At 49.2% G+C, this 15,900-nt stretch overlaps 1 protein-coding gene across 2 annotated transcripts in view; it reads right to left on the bottom strand.

The window, feature by feature from the left end:
* Positions 1-405: 405 nt before the first annotated feature.
* coro2ba (coronin, actin binding protein, 2Ba) overlaps positions 406-15,900 on the bottom strand; it is a 39,328-nt gene continuing 23,833 nt past the window's right edge. The window contains exons 1-12 of one of the 2 annotated variants that reach the window (XM_066701207.1): positions 14,801-14,924; positions 13,021-13,221; positions 5,025-5,141; positions 4,782-4,931; positions 4,483-4,647; positions 4,144-4,260; positions 3,885-3,989; positions 3,663-3,759; positions 3,333-3,445; positions 2,887-2,977; positions 2,622-2,761; positions 406-2,537 (exon numbers count right to left, since the gene is read on the bottom strand). In XM_066701207.1, the coding sequence (XP_066557304.1) occupies positions 2,382-2,537; positions 2,622-2,761; positions 2,887-2,977; positions 3,333-3,445; positions 3,663-3,759; positions 3,885-3,989; positions 4,144-4,260; positions 4,483-4,647; positions 4,782-4,931; positions 5,025-5,141; positions 13,021-13,221 (1,452 nt within the window). In that variant the 5' untranslated portion in view covers positions 14,801-14,924 and the 3' untranslated portion in view covers positions 406-2,381. Of the gene's footprint in view, positions 2,538-2,621; positions 2,762-2,886; positions 2,978-3,332; positions 3,446-3,662; positions 3,760-3,884; positions 3,990-4,143; positions 4,261-4,482; positions 4,648-4,781; positions 4,932-5,024; positions 5,142-13,020; positions 13,222-14,800; positions 14,925-15,900 lie in introns of those variants that run through there. The other variant, XM_066701206.1, reaches the window with a different exon arrangement.

Below are 15,900 nucleotides of genomic sequence, written 5' to 3' on the forward strand. Positions count from 1 at the left end.
TGCTCCGCTGGTCTGTCTCTGTCCGGGGGAGAGCGTGTCACTCCAGGCCCAGATGTATGAAGTGCATCGGTCAATTGCAACACACACACATCAGCGGATGTAGTTAGTACTTCAGCACTGGACTTAGCCAGTGCGCCACTTCTCGCCATTTGCAATAAGTCGAAGTGCTTGACTCTTTATTTATTTTTTTACCAAGAACAATTTCTCCAATGACATTAATGCTTCGAACTATCACATGCCAGAATCAGTCTGTCTGCACCTTTGAGTCTGTGCACTTTTCAAAGTGCGCATCTTAGTGCGTGTGATGCTGCGGGGCTCACTGTTCGTTTCAATTTCTTCATGGAGTCAAAACAGAAGCAACGTTAGCAAAGCAGCAGAGACGGTTGAGGTTACAGTTGAAAAAGCTTTTGATTTTCAGACGATATCTTTTACACAGTTTATTAAGAAACCCTTTTAATATTGTTAAGTTACATGAGACAGGTGGGATGCTGTGAGCCACAGTTCCAGCGCTGCACACCGCATCCACTTCCTCCTTGTCTTTTCCAGTTTCAGTCAGTGTAGTTAGCGCAAATGTTTCCAGTTTTATTAAGGCGCCGCGCCCTCTAGTGGTAGGCTCTAATGCTAACACAGCCCCATACACAACCAGACCGTCCTATTGCACCATCTGTGTGTCTCATAGCCTGTCCTCTCCAAGCCACAGACATTATAACATGATTATGTATTAATTTTATAGAGAGGGATCTTTTAATTCCTTTCAGTGTGTGTGTGTCTAAGGGGTGGTTGCTGTTTTTTAGTTTTAACCTGCTGTCGCCCTTGTATTCAGTGCTCTGTGCTGGCAATGCTGTGACAGTTCACCCCTGCTATTCCACAGTGATCTCCCTGTACCCAGTGGCACCTGGCTACTCAACGCGGCCGAGCACAGAGCCACCCACCCTGCACAACCCTGCAACCTCAATCACAAACCCCCAGCTACTGTAGTCCACCCCCGTCTCCCTCGTGGTTTCCTCAGACCCGTCTCTACCTGCCACCTTCTGACATGCCAGCCTCCCCTCACACCTGACTAGTGGTTCTCAGCCCTTTTTGTCATCCTTGTCATTAGCAGGGTCTCAGATTTAAAGATTAAACCATAGCCGCAGGTCTGGGGCGCTGAATTTAATGCTCTTCTGCTTTTTTCTTTTTTCTTTCCCTCCATATCTCATTCTCCTGGTCTGTGCCCCCCCCCCCTACTCGTGCTCTTCATTGTACCTGGGTGTTGCAACCCCCCTTCTGTGTTTAAAGTACTGTACTGTACTGTGAACTGTGACCTGTGATTTATTTGCACTGTTGGAGCTTAATGTCTGGTACCTAGGGCTTGGGACCCCTCCAGGTAAAATTTCTGGAGTTGAAACCAGACTGTGAAAGTGTGCACTGGTCATCCCAGACCAGTCAGTTGCCCTGGGCTGGCCTGTACTCCAGAACTGGTTCACAGTACCCTGCTGTATCTGAGCTCAGGTTTAGAGTGCCCCTTACTCTCAACAGGTCTGCAGCAAAACAAGAGGAAATTGTCTGACTAACCAAGACCTTGCACTGCGTTATCTTCTCCGTGTTTCCTAAAGATTACTGTGATGTTGCCCCACTCCTACTGTGGGGCAGAAACCCTGAAGTTCCCCAGCGTGGCTCCAACACAGCTCTGTGGCCCCAGGATGCCTGCACTCAGTTAAGGCCTATGCTGATCCTGTACCAAATCTAAGGAAATGCATGGGGATGAGTTTCCTCACTGGGCAGAATCTCCTCATTGGTATTTGGGTCCCGCTAGTAAGGGCTTGGGTGTGGGGGGAGGGGTGGGTGTTGGGGTATGGGGTTAGCCTTGTCTAAATGGAGCCGGTTTAATGAACCCCTATATAAAAAGACAAACAAACAAAAGAATAAATAAGAGTAATAAGCATAAGAAAAATGGAAATTAAAACATTTTCATGGACCACAGATGCATGAAGCAGCCTGCAGGTCGAGGTCCTTCAGGGGAGCCCAGGAGCCAGAGCCAGAGTCACTCACAGCTCACTGACTGACACTGGATGTGGGCAGCTTCCTGGGAATGGCTGTCCCTTTTCTTCCTTTGACCTAATCAATCAACCAGCGATCAGTTTGTATTTCATATTGCGCCATTCCAGTGGATGCTTGCTGAGAAATGGCAGCTGCAAGTGGTCGGAGCCGAGGTCACTGGTGAGAGGAGTGGGAGGAGGAGTTGCAGAGCATGGAACAGCGAATGCCCAATCTGTCCTGCGCAAGTCCTATGGCAGTATGTGGGGTGGGGGCAGGGCAGGGGAGGCAGGGAGTGGTGGTGGTAGTGGTGGTGGTAGTGGTGGTGGGGGGGATGGGAGCTGCAGTGGGAGGCGGAGTGTCTTTCAGAGTTCGTGTCGCTGGGGGGGGTCACATGCCGGGGGGCTGTTGCGCAGGTTGTTGAGCTCCAGCTCCAGCTGTCGGATGCGCACGTCCTTCTGCGCCAGCTCCTCCTTCAGCCGCCGCAGCTCGTCCTGCTGCCGGAAAAACATCCGCAGGAGCTGCCGGGGCAAACACAGGGCTGTCACATACGCAGGCACACACGTGCACTCCATGTGCGACCACAGACTCACATGCACACATACCTCATTCTCTGTCCTGGGCGGCACATTCTCCAGCAAGTCGATGCCATTCACCACAACGCTCTTCTTCTCCTTCACCGGTGCCTTGAACACCAGCCGTGAGGGGCGCCTGTACCCCTCCTTCAGGGATATCAGCACAGGGTCTGTAGAGAGACACAGGCTGGTTCAGAGCACACAGAGAGACTCACAGACAGGCAGGACACAGAGCACTTCGAGATACACATACAGACAGGCAGGACACAGAGAGAGACACACACACAGGCCTCACCGCGATTGATGCCGCTCAGCCACTCCTCAGCAGTGAGGGCGGGCTCCATCCCCGGGGTCATGGGGTAGATGTCCTCCTGGTATGTCTCTGACTGCAAGACAGGAGAACAGAGCAACTTCAGTCCCGCCTGGCAGGGGGCGCTCCAAACCGTAACACCTGCGGTCTGCCATGTGGTCTAGCACTTTTCCTTCCAGCTCACTTCTGAAGAGCTTAATCATTTAATGTCTTCATCATGTTTCAAGGCCCATAGCTTTGGCTCAGTGTTTATGACAAGACATCCACAGACATTTTTCTTTTGAAGAGGAGGTGGCCATTCAGTCTGGGTTACAGCTTCCAGTGCTCTATAGTATCCTGCAGGCTCAGTGTTGATAGCAGTGAGAGAGGCCCAGTGTGCAGGGCCTGTGTGTGGATTTGAGTGAGTTAAGTGACTGCAAGCTGGGGCTCACCCTCCTGGGCACGATCATGGAGATGGGCTCAATCAGCCCCTTCAGCGTCACCAGCTTGTAGAAGCGGAACACCTCACAGGAGGCCACGTCTAGTCCGTGCTTCGGCATCACGCCTGCGGGGGTGAGAGCGAGGGACATGGCACGGTGAGCAGTGCACAGCATGGTCAGACTTACTGGTGCCTCCCTAACCTCGCCACGCTTATACAGTAAAATCCCAATGAACTAAAATCTAATTAGAATCAGACCTCAAAAGGAGCAGCAAAACAGCACTGACTGGTAAATTAAACAAACACTTGAGAAAAACACACAGACGGACGGTCCCGGACTCACCCAGGCCTTTCTGTGGGGCGGGGGACCTGAACTCCATGAGGTACTGCAGGTAGGGCGTCTTTGTGCTGACCTCATAGTAGCGGATGTTGCCGTCTCCCTGCGAACAAGGCAGCCCTTCAACTCAACTACCACTGAACAGCCCGAAGTGACTTTATAGTGTGTGTGTGTGTGTGTGTGTGTCATAGAGAGGGAAAATGGCTTTGAGAGGGAGCCTGTACTGACCTTCCCAGCCAGATAGAGCATGTGTGTGTCAGCGTCGTAGAAGGGGAAGAGCAGCCCTGACAGCCCGTCGATCTCCTCCTCAATGATTGGCATCGACAGGTCCTCCTGCACAGAGAGAGGGCAACTACGTTACCCCACCTGCGCAACTCGCAGAGACTGTGCTGTGCTTCCCGTTTTCTCATTAGATGGTACATCAACTATAAGGCCTTTTCTCTGTATTCTCAGCCAGATGTATCCTGACCCCCCTGCCACCCCTCACCTGGTCCCACAGTGCGATCTGTCGTGTGTTCCAGCGCGACACCCCCGTGGTCAGCAGCCTCTTTATGTTGCCCAGGAATACTACACGGTTCACCTTGTGGTTCTTGCAGTTTGCCTCCTGACAGCGACACGAAAGAGAAGATAGAGATTGAAAGCAGTGGAAGCCAGCGCTGCTGCTGATCTCGCTGCTGTGCCTCGGACTCCTGACTGGTCTACTTATTTAATAACGTTTATTATTATTATTTATAGCATTTCTCATTCTATCCCTTCCCTGTTCCCTGCCTGGTGCAGCGTGGAGTGGTGCTGGCCCAGGGTGGAGTGGGGTGGGTCATTCTCATACCTGCAGCACCCGGCCAGAGCGCGGCTCGATCACGCGCAGCCTCTTGTCCTTGCAGCTGGTGGCCAGCAGGCTGCCGTCCGTGTTGAAGGACATGCACAGGATCACATCTGAGTGACAGTCGATCATCTTCACTGGCTCAGCGATGTCCATGTTCCAGATTAGGATCTGAGGGAGAGGGATGGAGAGAGTGTGTGTGCTGAATGGTGTTTTAAGTTCAGTCCGCTGTTGGCGGTGTGCTGTGTATAGCTGTGCAGCCCAGGAGCCCCGGGAGAAGCCAGAAGGGGGCGCAGTGCCCTCACTTTGTAGTCGTAGCCAGCGCTGAAGAGGATGCCACTGCTGGTGGGGTGCCACTCGATCAAGCCGACGCGCCGGCTGTGTCCGTACAGCTCCAGCACCGCTTCCGTCATGTGCCTCTTCAGCCCCCCATCAGGGATCTCCCAGATCCGCACCTGAGAGAGAGAGAGAGAGAGAGAGAGAGAGACATGTAAATATACACTTGTGTGTGCATGTGAATACGTGTGTGTGAGTGTGCTGTCACTCACCGAAGAGTCCTCGGAGCAGGAGGCGATGATGTTATCGATGAAGGGGTTCCATTTGATATCCAGCACATTGCCCTGGTGACCACATACCTTGGGGTAGTGTGGGTCAATGCGGCCTGTCTGAGAGAGAGAGAGAGATTAAGAGATTGAGAGAGTGAGTGAGAGGGGTGGTATTGCCCACACACTCAGCTCGGAACAGTGCTGTCTTGTCTTCGTTAGTAATATGTCCTGTGCTCGTCCTGTGCTCCCTGTGCAGCCTGTGACGGTGTCGAGGATGGAGAACATGGATGCATAGAAGGTGCCATCATTTCCTAAACACATTAATTTTCCAGTTTGATAGAATACACTGAGACACATCTCTTCTGAGCGCCTTGCATAATGGCCCCCCTACCCCCACGTACAGCCTGGGCTGAGAGGAGCACATTACTCAGTGTGAATTATTCGCAGCTCCGAGACCTCTGATCACCACGGACTGAGGCCCGATGAGACTCTTGGGCTGGTTATAGACAGAAACCCTTCTGCATTTAAACCAAAGACAGTTCTTTATTTTATTTTTAAATAAAAATGTGCAATGAAGCTTGAGTATCTTTCAGAGTTTTTCCATATTTCTATACACACATGCATACATACATATGAAAGCGAGCAAATCATTTTTTCAAAAAGCAAATGTTTCAAGTTTAAACTAAAATCAAGTGCTGAGAGAGAATTGCCTTCCCTTGCTGGTTTCCCTGACTGACCACAATGTGGCGCTGAAGGGCTGCCTGTGGACGTAGGATGCAGTGCTTACATAATCTCGGTCACTCAGTCATGAATATTTGATGGCTACTCAGTCTGCTGACCTCAATCCATACGCAGGCTTCTTCAGGGCTGAGCGCGGCCTGCAGAGCCAGCGCTGCTCTGGCTGCCTATCGGCTGCCTATCGGCTGCCTATCGGCTATCCGGCTGCACCCTGCAGAGATGCTGGCTGCCAAGTCTTGTGTTGCCGGCTGTGCTGTGTGACAAGCCTTGGCCGTGTGTTCTGTGGTGTACTCTGACACTTAGAGATGGTACAGTCGTGTGTACCATACTGCAGGCCACAGCGCTGAGACATCTTAAGAGAGTCGCGTCCCCCTGCCACCCCCCCTTCTGGTGTGGCTCTGCAGTGATAGGGCAGTGACGCTGATGGTGAGTGGCATGTGCCTCCTGGTTTCACAGTGTGGCTGTGTCCTGCAGTGAATCGCCACTGGGTTCTGTAAATACCACTTAACAAGCACACTGACACCATTGTCCTTGGCATCTCGTACGTTTCCGTGAGAAGCGTGAACGAGCCAAAGACAAAGGGAAAGATATGGACAGCAGCAGCTCAGGCCAGGTCTACTCTCCCTGCAACTACCTAAACAGGGTTCAGCCGGACCAGCCTGGCACTCGGCACCATCTCTGCTGGCCTGCAGTGACCCAGCAGCACGAGGACCTGCTCTGACCAGCTGCGAGAGCTTCCTGCTTGTTCATTGATAACCAATCGGAAATGGGTCCCAGGGTCTGTCCCACAACGGTCCGAACAGAGAACAGCCTTTCTAGGACTGGGCTGGATTACCTCATCGTCTCTGATGGCTGCCACCCCCTGTGTGAGAATGGTAGCAGGCTCTTCAGGGTTCTTTCTAGATGTTCATGGCTCCTCCTCTGGCCTTTAACTACTGCAGCCCTCATCCCCACCACCTTTTTAGTGTCCCAGGGACGGTCAGTTCCCCCTGCTGGAGCCCGAGTCCAAGATCTTTTAACCATTTTATGGATGATTGTTTTTAAAATGCCTTTTAAAATGAATCTTAACTGTTTTTAAAGATTTAGTTGTTTTTAAATCACTAATTGTTTAGGGGTTTTTTGGTTTAGTTTTGTTATATATATTTTTTTTTTTTGTCAAATACATTGTCCGTTTTGGATTTAATTTTAAATGCATTGGACCTTTTTTGTTTGTTTTTTATTTTTACCTTTTTAATTGTTTCTTTATTTTGTCCAATGCATTTTCAGTTATTTTCAATGTATTTGACTTTTATGTTGGTGAGCAGTTTTGCTTTAATCACGTTTGTTTTGTTGTTTTGTGCACATGTTTATTTAAAGTTAAGTTTTTTTTGTTCTTAATTTTGTTAAATCACAAAGATTTTAAAAATTGTAAGTGATTTTAAGAATTGATTTTTAAATGTTTTTAATCACAAGTATTAAAAATTGAATTGTTTTTATATGTAACGTAAAATACTACACACAATAAAACAGTATTTTTAGTGTCACTGCAATGTCCTCCATGATCGACTCCTCGGGGCAAGAGGTGGAGGGCAGAGAGGCTGTTGAGACAGTGGTGCGGGATTTCTACAGGGAGCTGTATGATCAGAAGGTGGTGGATCAAAATCTGATCCATCACTTTCTGTCCCTGTTGGAGTCCCGCAATGAGGGGGACGAGGAGGAGGAGGAGGATCCAGAGATCACCACCACTGAACTCCCCCAGGTAAAGAGTCTTAACTCTGGAAGGACACCGGGTCCCGATGGGATCCCTGCTGAGTTCTATAAGATCTTTTGGGAGGTGCTTAAAGAAGATCTGGCCCAGGTCTTGGGGTCGATGTACAGAGAGGGTAGATTGGCCCCTTCTATGAAGAAGAGTATCCTCTCCCTTCTTCACAAGAAGGGAGACCAAAAAGATCTGAGGAACTGGCGGCCGGTCAGCTTCCTGTGCACCGACTACAAGATACTGGCCAAAGCACTGACGCTCCGGCTGCAGCGGCCACTCCCTCAAGTTGTGGGTCCCGACCAGGTCTGTGGTGCCCGGGGGAGATCGGCGGCCGACAACGCCATGCTGCTCAGGGATGTCTGGCCTACTCGAACGAGAGAGGGCTTCCCCTGGTCCTAATCAGCTTGGACCAGGAGAAAGCCTTCGACAGAGTGGGCCACGAATACCTGCAGCTCGTCATGGAGAGGATGGGTCTCGCTCTTGGCCTGAGGAAATGGGTTAAGATCATTTACAGCGGTCTAAGCAGCAGGGTCCTTGTGAACCGCCACCTGACCGAACCATTTCCGGTCAGGTCGGGGGTCCGACAGGGTTGTACCCTGTCGGCCCTGCTGTACGTCCTCTGTCTGGAGCCGTTCATGCAGGCGATCCGCCGGGACGTCCGGGTGACAGGTTTCCATCTCCCGGATTCCGGCGGAGAGCAACTGAAGGCCCTGGCCTACATGGACGACGTGGCCATGGTTTGCACGGACGCTCCGTCCGTGGCCAGGGTCGAGGAACTGCTGGACGGCTTCTGCAGGGCGACGGGGGCCGCTGTCAATAAGGCCAAGAGCGAGGTCTACCTCTCCAGGGCATGGCCTGTCGGCCGGGGCCTGCCGACCGTGTTCCCTGTGAAGTCGTTTATCAAGGTTCTGGGGATCACGATCGACGGGACCAACACGGGCACCCGGAGCTGGGAGGAGGCCATATCGAAGGTCCAAAAGAAGATCCACGGCTGGAGCACAAGGACCTTGACGATGGCTGGTAAGGTGCTGGTCGTAAAGGCCATCCTCTTCCCGATACTCCTCTACGTAGGAATGATCTTCCCCCCAGACAAGGTCATCGCAAAACTAGTGACCTGAATTATATTTCGGTTTGTCTGGGGGAGCAAAATGGAGAGGCTAAAAAGAGTGCAGATGGTGAAGGGTACCCTGGATGGAGGCAGGGGGGTCCCGGACGTTGTGCGGCTGATAAAGGCGCAGGGGCTGGCCTATGTGGTCAAGAACATCCAGGCTGCTGGCAAGAAAGTGAGTTTCATGAACCGCTTTTATTTTGCCAGCAGCCTGAGACCATTCGGCCTCTGCGCCATGGATAACACCAGGCCGCACTCGTGGGATCCCCCGCCGTTCTACAGGGCGCTCCGAGCCTTTGCGCTCGAAGTAGGCCTCCATAAAGTCGTGCTGGCCTCCTGGGATTATAAGACCATCTGTAGTCAGATGAGATCTACCCAGGAGACCAGCCGGATAGAAGATTTCCCTCCCGAAACCTGCCGGTTTATCTGGGCTAACGCTACGCACGTTTGCCTCACGAATACGCAGAAAGATGTCTCCTGGATGGCTGTGAGTCGGTGTCTCCCCACCCGAGTGTTCATGCACAGAAGGGGCATAGCTCCTTATGACACCTGCCCCTATAAGGGTTGCCTGGGGAAGGAGACGGAGGCTCACATCTTTAGAGATTGCCCCTCCGCCTACAGGGTCTGGCTCCTGTTTTCTCCGTTCCTCCACAGGTTTGCCGTTCCTGCGCGGGCGACCGGAGCAGGAGCTGGACCCGATTGTCATCGCGCGGAGGGGCATGGTGCTCGTGAGGGACTACGTCAATCTGGAGGTCCATCAGAGGGGCAAGGAGGAAGCCTATAAGAACTGGCATATACAAGATCTGGGGGAGCTCAGGATCCCATGATGGGACCCACCTCCTGGGACGGTCAGTTCCCCCTGCTGGAGCCCGAGTCCAAGATCTTTTAACCATTCTCTGAATGATTGCTTTTAAAATGATTTTTAAGAATGAATTTTTAACTGTTTTTAAAGATTTAGTTGGTTTTAAAACACAAATTGTTTAGGGGTTTTTTTGGTTTAGTTTTGTTATATTTTTTTGTCAAATACATTGTCCGTTTTGGATTTAATTTTAAATGCATTGGACCTTTTTTGTTTGTTTTTTATTTTTACCTTTTTAATTGTTTTTTTATTTTGTCCAATGCATTTTCAGTTATTTTCAATGTATTTTACTTTTATGTTGGTTAGCAGTTTTGCTTTAATCACGTTTGTTTTGTTGTTTTGTGCACATGTTTATTTAAAGTTAAGTTTTTTTTTTCGGTTTTGTTAAATCACAAAGATTTTAAAATTTTTAAGTGATTTTAAGAATTGATTTAAAAAAAAGTTTTTAATCATAAGTATTAAAAATTGAATTGTTTTTATATGTAATGTAAAATACTACAAACAATAAAACAGTATTTTTAGTGTCAGATTTTAATTGTTTTTAAAGAATGATTTGATTTTAAAACTTGTTTTGTTGGTATTTGGTTGGTTTTGTTTTGTTTTTTTGTCAAATACATTGGCCGTTTGGATTTTAATTTTAAATGCATCAGACTGTTTTGTTTTTGTTTTTTATTTTATGGTTTTATTTGTTTTATGATTTATCTGATGCATTTTCAGTTAATTTCAATGTATTTGACCTTTTTTGTTGGTTTGGCAGTTTGCCATTTATCACAAGTTTATTGTTTTATTGATTTACGCACATGTTTATTTGAGTTTATGTATTTTGTTTAAATTGATTTTTTTTAAGTGATTTTAGAAGTTGATTTTAATTTTTTAAAATCATAAGTATTACAATTTTGAATGTTTTTTATATTGAAAATGTAAAATACTACAACAGTAAAAACAGTATTTTTAGTGTCAGACTCTAATGCTAATCAGCCACCGTAGTGCAGTATTTGCACCCAGTACAAGCATTGTGGCTGTGGAGTCGTTCTACTGTCAAATGTCATGTGTCCACAGCCCATCTCTGCTCCACTCAGAACTGCTGCTTTTGGTTTTGTTTGCATTCCTTCCAGTGTTGAGTAGAGATGGACATTTGAGAATAAGATAGTGAACAACAGAGCCAACAAAAAACAAACAAACAAATAAATGAAAAGAGTTCAGGTGGAGCTACAGCATGCTACCCAGAGTTTTTCCAGGACACTCTTAGACAGACATGTGCAATCTAACCAAGCATAGCACAGCGACTCCCACTGGCCTCTGCTGCTACAGCACAGTGGCAGTGCAGACACCAGGGCTGAAGGTGCAGTGCACGGAGAGGCACACAATGTCAAACGCAGAGATGGAAAATAAATGGAACCCATGAAAAAAACGAAAAAACAGAACAGTGCAGATGCCCACCTCCTCCTCAACAGCTCCCTCCTACGCCTAGGAGTTGCTATGGTGATCAAAATGTGTTCAGGCCCTCCACACTCTGCCGATGGGTGATACATGAAGTATAAGAAGTGAGTGCCGTACGAACAGAAGTGGGAACAATTGTTCAATGAACACAATGCAGGCCTGGGGATGTGCTTGCAGTGCTAAGGATGCTCCATGTACAGGACGTGATGAGTTGCAACACACATTGACAGAGCTGAAACTGGGCACTGCTCCAGGGTGCGCTGCATGGGCGTGCTGGTCTCTGTCCTACAGGGGTCGGAGAGACATGTGCATCGCTGCTCAGGCCCGTGGGTGTCCAGCGAAGGACCACACACACCTGCTGCCCAGCCTTCGAAGAAGAGCTTCTTATTAATCAGATAAAAATAAATAAATAAGATCAGTAATTAAGATCAGTGGGTGGGGGGGGGGAACCTTTTGTCATCATGTTGTTGCTCTTTGTTATTAAGCCCAGAAGCCGTGCCCCCCCCACTCTCGGCCAGCATGCTGCTCATTACTCTAACAGTGTGAAACAGATTTTACAGACATCACGGTCTGTCTCGCTAATTTCCATTGGTTGCTTCTGGAAGTTAATCCTGGTTATCTCACTTCTCAGTAATGCCATTTGGCAATAGGGCCGCAGTGAAAAACCCCCTCCCTGCTGCCCAGCTTGGGCTTCTGCAGTTCCACATGGCCCACAGACCCGAGCACTGCCTGTGCCGGGGTCTCTCTACCGGTGTCACAGTACGCATCTCCAGAATGTTAGCCTGGGGTCACCCTCTGTGGCATATGCTCATTATTACAGCCCCCCCATTCCCACCCGCTAGAGGAAGCATAAAGGCTTTGCAGGAAAAAAAAAAAAGCTGGTAAAGAGAGCAAATCAGGAAGGCGTGCCCAGACGGGCAGACATCATCAAGCATCATACCTCTCGTGCCAACCAGTCTGATACAGGTAACAGTTTAACGCCTGGCTCTTTCGTGCTCGGTGTGGCACAGGCATGCAGCTCACGGCTCTCCACTACTGAACAACACTGGCTGGTTGCTGTGGTGGTACATTACACAGTGAACCCCCTACCCGCAGGAAAACTGAGCAGTGTGTTTTCTTCAGAAGCTCAGCAGCAGTTTATCAGAGGGGGGGATTGTCCAAGATCAGGAGGATCCATTAGGCATCATGAATATGTTCTCCATCCTCGTTAAGCAGTGAGCGACACCAGGGCCATGCAGAGCAGCAGACTGCTCAGAGATATCACCTTGGCCCCTCCACCCTGCAGGGGTATCCTGGATAGGGGGTGTCTGCGCAGGAGCCAGGGAGACGGGCGGTGCGCACTAGGCTGCACTACAGTGGGAAGAGCAGCCGAGGCAGGGAAACGGATGAAATCATGGAATGCTATTCAGGTCCATCTGTATCATGGTGCCTGGGAAAAAGACACCAATAGAAAAAAACAAAAGACGCCGAAGGGCATTAGCCATGCCCCCGGGGTGTCCATACACTGAACCACTGCGGGCCGGGCTCACAAAGATCCCATTGAGCTCAGATCCAAGTTTTCCAGTTTTCATTCTATTTTTCTCTTATCTGACAGGCTGGCAGGGGATGGAATACAGTGATTTATTAGGTCCCGTTTATCAGTGTTTTCACAGTTCACTGTCTTGCGCTTGTCTCTGTCTGGGTTTCAACTGGGTTTCTGAGTGAAGCGGGCCATCAGTAACAGAACAGTGTCTGCATGGGTGCTGCTGCAGGTGTGGATGAGACTGAGATGCTCTCTCGTGTCACAATCGGGCAGTGTTTAGTGTTTAGTCCTAACCAGACTCATTACCCCGGTGTTACAGCACAGCTCTACTGAAGCTTGGGGAAAACAATGACTTTTGTCCCGCAGAGGAAAGGGCAGGGAATTATTTATAAATAGATTGTGTTTCAGATCCGCACTCTATGAACACAGGAGGGCGGGGAGGTCAATATTATTATTGATTAGTATTATTTGTATTTCTATCAGATGCCTCGTTCAATCTTTTTGTCTGGAGCACAACCAGTGCAGTTCACCGTGGTTCATCAATCCACCCCGCCATCGCCGGGCACCCGCAGTACAGAGGGACATAAATCTTACCTGCTCCAGGGGGATGATGAGGAACGCCCCCCCGCCAGCACTCTCGGTCACAATGGCCAAGAACTTGGCGTTGACGGCGCAAAAGTGGTTGTCGTGGACGTTCTTGGTGATGGGGATGCCGTCAAAGCAGTGCTCTCGGTTGGCCACCTTGCCATACACGTTTCGAAACTTGGAGCTTCGGTACTGTGGACGCCATGACATCTAAATCGGAGGGGAGATGGGGAGGAGAGAGGGGAGAGGGAGAAGGAAGGATTAATTGGAAATATATTTTTATTTTTCTTCTTCTTCTCTGGAACCCAACAGGAAATGAATGCAGCCATCGTGGGAGGAGAGGGACAGTGACCAATGGGAGAGTCTGCATTTCCTCTCAGTGTGTCCTCTGTGGAGGGCAGGCAGACTCTCCCATTGGTCACTTCCTGAGACTCATGTAAAGCGTCACTGTTTGGACATAGAGACCCCCCTCAGATAAGGTCATGGGAAGATCCCATTTCCTGACTGGGCAGGGGGAAAAGGCTGAAGGGGCTGTAGCTGTATGGCTCAGCACAGGGGGGAGACCTGTGAGGTGATTCAAGAGGGAACTGTCTGAAAGGCTTTTGCTCTTACTCACTTCTGTGTTCATGATCATTAAAGCTAAATTAAAGGAATGATCAAGATGTTTACAGGGACCAGCAGGAGGTAGAAACATCAGCAGTGGTGTTGAAAAGCATCTGGGTCCCAGTGTAAGAGTGCAATCTCTGCAGTTGTGTAGCACTGCCAGCTACCAGCATATGGACAATTAGCTTGTGATACACAACAAACTGTAGTGCTTTCTCTCCCTAGAGGATTGTTTTTACTGACAATAAGTGTCATTCAGGCAGAACTTACCCGTTCCTATTTTTACTGTAAGAAAAGGACTACCCCACCCCTACTGACACAGCCAAGGACATCCGGATAGAGAGCGAGAGAGAGAGAGGGAGGGGGAGGAAGTGGTAGCTCAGTCCTTTTCACACCCAGAGTCAGGTTGGGATTGCAGGTCAGTTCTCGTTTCCTTAGCAGTCCAAAGGCAGCACAGCATTGACCCCACTCAGTCACTCTCTCCCACTAACGTCCAGCTGCTGAAGGACTCTGGCAAATGAGCTATCACCCTGGACCATCACCCTGGACCATTACACTGGACTGTCACACCGGACCATCACACCGGACCATCACACCGGACTGCCAGCCAGCCCAGAGCTCATCACAACCACAACAGTGGAAGAAAGACCCTGCTTACCCCAGACCATCCATTCCACTTGTGTCACTCTCTTTATGAGATTTATAAAGCACTTTCACCAGCCTGTGTCAATGCAGAACAGTTGTGCACAAATGCATGCTTGTTTAAGACTTGATGTGAAATGGAGAGAGCGTAGCCTTGGGCTGCAGACAGAGCTGGCATTGAGATCTCCTCGCAAGGACATGCTTTTCATTTGTTATGCATGCAAGGCACAGCCAGTTGCAACTGACTATACCCTCTGTCTTTAGCGAGTACAGCGATTCCATTAGATTTCCCTGCACACAGCCAGCTGTCTCTCAAGTCTCCTGAATAACTGCCCGCTGCCCCTCATTCTTCATCAACAAGTTCTGCCAACTTTGCTGCCATCCCCCTCCTTTCCTGCTTCACCGATCCTGAAGGCTTAAAGCCATTCTCTATATACATCAGCACTGGGCTTTTCCTGCAAATAAAGGGGAAGCCGGCTGTGGAAGCCAAGGACTTGCTGATTAGCATTCCTGGCAGCCTCCCCTAATGAAGCCAGCGTCTTACCTTTCAGCCGGAGCGGCGCAGCACTGCTCTCACATTACAGATGTGTTTGCAGGAAGCTGAATGTGCCAGTGTCTTTAGCCTCCTGACTCCTGTCTGTGGTACAGGCTCTCATCTGCCTCTGTGACCCCACTGCCCCACCACCGCAGTCCTCTGGCTCTCCTCTCTTTCCCTCCCTCTTTTCTTATGTGCCCCCCCCCACTCCTACTCTTAACTTGCAGCAGTAGCTGTCTGTCTGCTTCTGCGTCTGCTGGCTGAGTGCCTAGTAGCTCCAGCACTCTCTCTCTCTCTCTCTCTCTCTCTCTCTCTCTCTCTCTTCCTCTCACTCTTCCTCTCTCTCCCTCTCTGCCTCTATTTATCCCTGTCCCTTTCTCCCTCTCTGAGCTACTGTCTCTCTCTCTGAGCTGCTGTGTCTCCCTCTCTCTCTGAGTTGCTGTTGCTCACACGTCCTGTCGATGCTGGAGTACTCTGGCCAGCCCTGTGATTGGCTGGAGTCCACGGGCACACGGCTGCTGTCAGGTGACTTTCTTGGAATGCACAAGATGCAAAAGACTGTCTCCCTCTTTCCTTAGTTCTCATCCTTTAGTTTAGAAAAATGTAAAACTAAATATAAAAATGTAAGTTTTGTCTTGACTATCTGACTATTTTTTTTATTATTATTATTGCTTGCTTAAGTATGTACTGTTCACCCAATCAGAACAGAAGAACCTGTTTTAGATAACCGGTGTTTCTGATGTTGGATTAGTCTGCCTTGTACTTGGAGGCCACAAGCTTTAATTAGACTTCATTTCTTCTGCAGTAGACTATGTTGTGGTACAGATTACATACGGCATTTAAGTTGTTTATAGGGGTCAGTTTTTCTATCGCCTGTGTGTCTCAGTCACTCTGCCAGCCTGTGCTGCTCAGTCAGATGACGAGAGTGGTTTTCAAAATCCTGACAGACCTCAGCAGAAACTGTGTGCTGATTTTTTTTCCTCTTCTAGGTTTTGCCACCCTGGGAGGCTCTCGCAGTTAAAAAATCACTAAAATATGAAAATCTCTTCTCTTCTGGCTGTTGAAACTCCCTTAACTGGAGTGGAGTGAGGCTATAGTTGTGCAACTTT

Source organism: Amia ocellicauda, chromosome 4 (assembly GCF_036373705.1).
Source record: "Amia ocellicauda isolate fAmiCal2 chromosome 4, fAmiCal2.hap1, whole genome shotgun sequence".
Taxonomy (NCBI): domain Eukaryota; kingdom Metazoa; phylum Chordata; class Actinopteri; order Amiiformes; family Amiidae; genus Amia; species Amia ocellicauda.